We start from the raw sequence: 7,261 nt of genomic DNA, 5'->3' as shown, positions 1-7,261 counted from the left end.
ATCTAACTAGGAGATCCTTTACTTTGCAAGTTGACTGAATTCTTGTTCAAACTGGTCACAGGCAAGTAGTAGTGGATATATGGGACACAGTTAAATGTAACAAATTTATCAGTGTCAAATGCTTTTGCTTATTTAAAAAACTGAATACTTGTGCACAATCAGAAATGAACACATACAAAAAACTTCCTTCAAATCAATCTGATGTCTCATACCCCACCCTCAACCAGGGGTGGGGAACCTGTTTTCTGCCAAGGGCCATTTGGATATTTATAACATCATTCACAGGCCATTACAAAATTATCAATTTAAAAATTAGCCTGCCATATTTGGTCAGACTAATTTGATGAGGTGTGTGATGTTAGCTGGTACTGATTTCTTGGGCATTCTACGCCTGTGAGCCGGATGTTCCCCACCCCTGCTCCACCTCTTAAACAGACTGGTTGCTCATTTTCCCTGGCAGGTGAAAACAATGATCGACGAGATATATCACCAAAGGACTGGAACCATGCATCTACTGTATGATAGCAGCTTAGTAACCTGGATGTATGTTCATGCAATAGTTTTAAGTCACCTAAATGGTTTTAATAAAGCATCAAACTGTTTTCATACATGCTACTTTCATTCTCAACTGACAACTGCCCAGTTAGTTGCTGCCACTTGAGGACATCACTAATACTGGTAAACCTTTAGCTAGAACACCAAGCAGTATATATATTTCCCCCTAAATTGTTACTAAATACCAAGTGGGGTCCACCATCATTAAAGAGATATGAAACCATACAAAGGCAAAGGCAATGGCATGTTACAGAACAGGACTTCTAGACTGTTATTGGAGACTGACAGATACCAGTGTTACAAAAGCCTTTAAAGAATGCTGTTTTCAGGTCAATGCTTTTAAGTCCATCTGCTTTCTTACCATCATTTTCACAGTTTTGCCACAGTTGTTGTATGAGAGATGTTTTATCAGTGTAATTACTTAGCCATGCTTTGTGAAGTGTGAAAGTATGATTTTGATGGAAAACTAGGATGAGTTGTTGTGCCTTTGGTTTCATTATGCTAGTAAGTACAGCTTATGTTTCCAGGTCTGCCTGAGATTACTGCCGAATTAGAATACAGCAACATCTTGAAGTGTGTGTATGTGTGTGTGTGTGGGGGGGGGATATTCGTAAAGTTGTAACCTCAGGTAAAAACCTGAAGGATTAGAACAACTACCGATTGTATTGCTGTTTATATTTACACAAAAAAGGGAGATTCCAAAATCCAATTCTCCAAGATGGTAGAGACCTTAATTCAATGTCTTAGTAATAATTTTCCAGTGGTGCAGTCTAGTGAATGACACGATTTTATATCTCTTCAGTTATGCACACCCTAAAATTCTAAGTTTAATAAAGAAGGAGTGCTTCAGAATCAGCTGAACTACTTGGAACAAACTCAATGTTATTTCGGAATACAGCATGTTCAATTTGAAATTTTCTTAGTTTCAAAGTCCTTTGTATTCACCTTATTCTTAATCATATTTCTTGACTAGCCTTCTCTTCCTCCCCAAATAATGCAGTGTGCAACTTTATGATATTGGCCAACTGTAATTTCCCTCACTGGTTTATTAATGTATGTGCAAATAAATATTTACTGAACTGATATTAATTTTTTTCAGCTAAGTTAGGATTATGGCACAAAGTATTATCTGTGCTGTAAACATCAGGAATTCCTCACAAAACTGAAAGGAGGGGGCAAAAAAAAAAAAAAAGGCCCTATGCACTGCTGAGATCAAGACTTCCAAATGGGTTTTGGAATGGATTTACATTTGGCGTACATTCACTGTGCTACCAGCAAAGCACAGCTTTACGAGAAGGTCATTCATAAAATCATACTTTGTAAGGACTTATTTTTAAAACCAATGACCTAATAAAAGCATGCAGTAACTTAAAAAATATATCTATTATGTGGCATAATTAGGTCTTAGTTACCAGTGTTGATACAGGTTGATGAATCATTGTACAAGCAAAAGGGATCTTATCACCTCTGATTGTACTTTTGACAACGGGCACAATCTGCTTAATTCCTGACTACTGCAAATCACATTTTATAGCATCTTGGGTGTTGGAAATTACCCCTGAAAAAAGCAGCAATTACAAATACCCTTATTATTTTGCCCTCCCCCACCCCCAAATCATATTCTGAGTGCTTTTCCCTGTCCTTCTCTTCAGTAGGAAGCAATGGGATAAAGCATGGGGAGCCTTGGTTTTCCAGAGAGCTGTGACCAGGTAAGTCTGCTCTGGGAATTCACAGTTTGTCTGCATAAACTGTAACATGTCACACTATGATTCAAAGTTCTAGTTTATAAAATAAGGGCCACTCAGCAGTAACTTAAACAATTGGGATTCCACAGAAGAGTTCTTGACTTCTCTGTGTACATTCTTTCAGGAGTGAATCTTTTCCCAGTTTCAAGTATCCCTTTCTATCTCTCGATCAGTAATGAGTTAAGAAAGGGAAGAGAAAAAAAAAACCCTCCCCATTTTTCCTGTAGTGAGCACAGGCAGCTAGAGTGCCGTTCCTCCTCCCCCTATGTAATCTGAAATGAAAAGGCTGGACAGATGAAGATTCCCACGGTCTCCTTTCCTTCTAATGGGTGCTCAGTTTCACTGTCAGCCTGGTGCAAGCTCTTCTGAACTCAGGTGTACCGGGGCATCTCACACTGCTCACAGCGATTTAGTGCTGGGTGGTTCAGAAAGGTGCAGCTGTCACAATTCCATGGGGCCCCTTCATAGTCTTCATCTCGGGGTTGTGTCTGAGTACTCTGTTTGGAGCCAGCTAGATGCTCTGAGGAAAGTTAGAAAAGAGAGAAAGAAAAGATTGTTTTTTTCCAGGTATAATCCAAACTGAAATTTAAAACTACCAAATACACAAAGACAAACAAACAAACAAAACAAGAGAGGTAAGCTTTCTCCCTTGCCTAATGTGGAAGCCAATTAGTGTATATAGCTACTGGAAATGCATAACCAAACAGAAAGTTTATGATATATATTCTACTTTGTTCTAAACGATTTACTTTTTTGCTGTAAGAAGATAGAAGTCCAGCACAGATTACCTTCCTAGTTTGTTATCCATAGGTAGTGGGGGTAGTTATTCCAGCCAAATGAAAAAAATGAGATGTTATGTAGCATGTTAAAACTTAAAATGTCTATACCTAGCAACATAAAATGCTGACAAACTTATGTTAGTCCTTGGGGTTTTATTTATTATTATTATTTTTTATCTTCACCTGAGGACATTTTTCAATTATTTTGTTCAGATAGTGGGAGGGAGTGAGGGAGGGGGAGAGAGAGAGGGAGGGGGAGAGAGAGAGAGAGAGAGAGAGAGAAACATTGACGTGAAGGGACACATCGAGTAGTTGCCACCTGCACAACCCAACCAGGGCCGGGGACAAACTGCAACGGAGGTACGTGCCCTTAGCGGGAACCAAACCCAGGTCTCTCTGGACCACAGGCCGACGCTCTAACCGCTGAGCCAAACCGGCCAGGGCGGGGGTTTTATTTTTTAAAAACCTTGAAACTAAGCCTTGGCCAGATAGCTCAATTGGTTAGAGCACTGTCCCAATATATCAAAGTTGTGGGTTCGATCCACAGTCAGGGCACATACAAGAATTAATCAATGAATGCATAAATAAGTGGAACAACAAATCGATGTCTCTCTTAAAAAAAAATCAATGAAAACAAAACTAAAAATACCTTAAAACTTAATTTACACTCTTCCTAGGTCCTCATTCTCTCTGGCCTTGTGCTCAAAAAGGCGCTTTGCTTCTAAAGTTAATTTGTAAATCCTGCCTTTCAGGGACAGTTGGTCAGTAACTAGAGGCTAATAGAAGCTAAAGATCTCCACATGGAATTCACCCTGGAATCTGGAGCAAGGTCAGGAGGCTGTGAAAATCCACCGTAAAACACTGGAAAATCCTCACTGTGAACTGGAGATGACATTATGATCTAAGGTAAGCAACCTTCCTAAGCAGGTAACAAAAGAAGCAGATCTGGGAAAGTTTTATCAGTTACCATTGGAGGTTAAGCATATCTTCCATTTGAAATTGTCTTAAATGGCTGGTGTGAACATTCCTTAAGAGCTAAAGAGAACTAGCTGAGTGTTAGACCTTGAACCTTACAGCAAGTTTAAGGCTCAGGCTCAATCAGGAGGTGATCTTAGCCTCACAACAGAAGAGAAAACCACTGGGTTCTCCAGGCTATTCCTGTCACTATAAAAAGGAGATGGGCTTGTTTCTCTGGCCTCAACTGTCACTTTTAACTGCGATTATCACCATTTAATAGTTTTCTTTTTTTGGTCTCATGGAGGAATGAAAATCACATTGTCAAAGCTTTCTGTTAGAGGAAAAATGTTCTACATGCCCTTCATTTTCAGGAAAGATCCTCTCTTGTACAGTAATCTTTACCTTTTAAATGAACAAAATGCCCTGAAAGCCGAACACTTATAATTTAAGTATTTATCACAGAGTGAGAAAATTTAAGATGTTTAACCTTTAAACTGTTACATTACATCTTTCTATGCTAACTCCAAATGTAGCTTCCAATTTTATCTATCCTATCTATCCTATCTATCTATCTATCTATCTATCTATCTATCTATCTATCTATCTATCTATCTATCTCTTTTTCTTCAATCCTCACCCAAGGACACCTTTTTCCATTTATCTCCAGATAGAGTGGGAGGGAGGAAGAGAGAGAAACATCAATATGAGAGAGACACATCAACTGGCTGTTTCCGGCACGACCCCAACTAGGGTTGGGGACAAACTGCAACCAAGGTATATGCCCTTGACCAGAATCGAACCCACGACTCTTTGGTCTGCAGGCCGATGCTCTAACTGCTGAGCCAAACCGGCCAGGGCTAGCCTCCAATTTTAGATTGTAGCAGTGCAAATGTTTAATATGAAAAGGTTTTTCAAATTCCTCTTTTCTCTAAACTACATAAACCTAACTAATCCAGGAGGACTCGTTTCACTGTTTAGTACTGTAAGCGAGGAAACATTTTCCTCTCTTCTGTTTTCAGAGCTTCTCTTGCACCTACAGTTTCTCAAAATAATCCTAATACCAGAGGCATATTTTGGGGTAGCATATTTGCTATCCATTGGTACCCTAACAATTCCATTTGGCAAAATTAAGCACTCTGAAGTAACTTCTCAAAAAATATATTTAAAAGGCACCTAATTTAGAATTAATGTTGGTTCTAAACAAAAAAAAGACATGGCTTATTTCATTATAAGTAGTGTTTAAACAGAAGTATCTAGCCCTGGCCCATTTGGCTCAGCAGTCAGAGCATACCTGGGTTGCAGGTTCAATCCCTGATAGGACCATGCAGGAGGCAACCAATCAATGTCTTACTCTCACACACATTGATGTTTCTTTCTCTCTCTTTCTCCCTCCACACACTCCTCCCTTCCACCCTATCTAAAAAAAAAAATTAATGGAAAAATATCTCCAAGTGAGGATTAACAACAAACAAAACACAAAAGCATCTAAAACCCCAAATACATTTTAAATGTCTATGTTTATTTGACTTATAGGTGTGAAATCTTTATGGAATAGTTTATCAAGTTAACATATTTCAGGCCTCATGAAAAATAAAAACAAAAGAATATGCATATTTATACACAATGAAACTGGAAATAACTTTTTCTTTTAACAGGCTAAATTTCCATAAAATGAGCATCCTCAAAAGTATCACCTCGCCCTGGCCTTTTGGCTCAGCGGTTAGAGCGTCGGCCTGCGGTCCAGAGAGACCCGGGTTCGGTTCCCGCTAAGGGCACGTACCTTGGTTGCAGTTTGTCCCTGGCCCTGGTTGGTCGTGCGGGTGGCAGCCACTCGATGTGTTCCTTTCACATCGATGTTTCCCTCTTTCTCTCTTCCTCTCTCTCCCTCCCACTCTGTACAAAAAATGGAAAAATATCCTCGGATGAGGATTAAAAAAAAAAAAAGTATCACCTCAATCTAATATTGTTTATATCAAAGAAGAAATCAAAAAACTTCCTGGAAATCAATGAAAATTTTCAAAAATTCAAAATATTTTCTACACAGTTTTATTTTTCCAATAATGGGAAATATGCCAATGATAAGAATGAAGGATTTGTTTAACTATATAAAGTATAATGTAGTTTCAAGCTTGGTTTGTTCTTAGGTTGCGATCTTTCCACCTAGTTAATATAATAATACCAAGAAATACCAAGTAGAACACTTGTACAAACTCAAACATGTACAATATTTTCAGAAACTTTATTTTCACTGAATTACAGGATAAAGTTCAGGAAGAATTATAAAACTTTAGTGAGAAGTTATGAAGTCCAGAGCTTTCCATTTATATTTACTTGGCCTTGATTTCTAGATACTGTTATCTTACAGCAATCTGTTCAATGTGGCCAATCTGAATTAAGATGCACTGTAAGTATAAAATATACACCAGATTTTGAAGATTTAGTATGCAATAACAAATGTAGCCCTGGCCCGTGTAGCTTGGTTGGAGTGTCATCTCATGCAATGAAATGTTGTGGGTTCAATTCCCGGTCAGGGTGCATACTCAGGTTTCGGGTTTGATCCTGGTCGGGACACGTTCGGAAGGCAGTTGATCAATATTTCTCTCTCTCTCCCTCTCACCCCCCCCCCTCTCTAAAATCAGTTTTAAAAACAGAACTATTATAAAAAAAAGTTGACTTTTACTTATGATAGCTCTACATGGGTTAACACATGTCTTTGGACATTTTGCACAAACTTTGGACACACAAGTACAAACCATCTGCAGCTACTGCCTGGGTGTCATGGACGTCGGCCTGTACTTTGGAGGTCACGCTAATTCTTCGGGCTTTCCTCTCAATTGTGCAGGGGTCTGATGAGTCTGCATGAGAAAAAGTGAAGCCAGTTAGAAGGGATCAAGCCATTTACTTAGAAGAGTGGTCAGGCTCACAAAAATCTCTCACAGGATGTGCACAGTTGAGTGTTTACCCCTTCTATTATCACACATCACCTTTAATTCTTCTGAGAGGGCAAGTGCCATGTTTAATACTGCTTTTACAGCCTATGCAGAGCAGTGGCTCTTAAGACTTTTTCCATCCTCTCCAATCACATGGAATAAATGCCTTATTTCACCACTTTCCTTTCCCACTTTCTAGTGGGTTAGGGGTACAAACTCAGTAATTAAATGTCAAAGTGAAAGCAAAATTTGGGATGTTAATACTTTAGCAATTCTCTGATTAAGCAACAGTTAT

At 38.8% G+C, this 7,261-nt stretch overlaps 1 protein-coding gene across 9 annotated transcripts in view; it reads right to left on the bottom strand.

The window, feature by feature from the left end:
- Positions 1–1,040: 1,040 nt before the first annotated feature.
- The window catches only part of TAB3 (TGF-beta activated kinase 1 (MAP3K7) binding protein 3), a 65,908-nt gene continuing 59,687 nt past the window's right edge, over positions 1,041–7,261 (bottom strand). For all 9 annotated transcript variants that reach the window (XM_036270347.1, XM_036270346.1, XM_036270344.1 and 6 more), the window contains 2 exons: positions 6,790–6,891; positions 1,041–2,820 (listed from right to left, as the gene is read on the bottom strand). In XM_036270347.1, coding sequence (XP_036126240.1) covers positions 2,672–2,820; positions 6,790–6,891 — 251 coding nt within the window. In that variant the 3' untranslated portion in view covers positions 1,041–2,671. The remainder of the gene's footprint in view (positions 2,821–6,789; positions 6,892–7,261) is intronic.

This window comes from Molossus molossus, unplaced genomic scaffold (genome assembly GCF_014108415.1).
Source record: "Molossus molossus isolate mMolMol1 unplaced genomic scaffold, mMolMol1.p scaffold_m16_p_2, whole genome shotgun sequence".
Lineage (NCBI taxonomy): Eukaryota > Metazoa > Chordata > Mammalia > Chiroptera > Molossidae > Molossus > Molossus molossus.
This window is presented reverse-complemented; position numbering and strand designations above follow the sequence as displayed.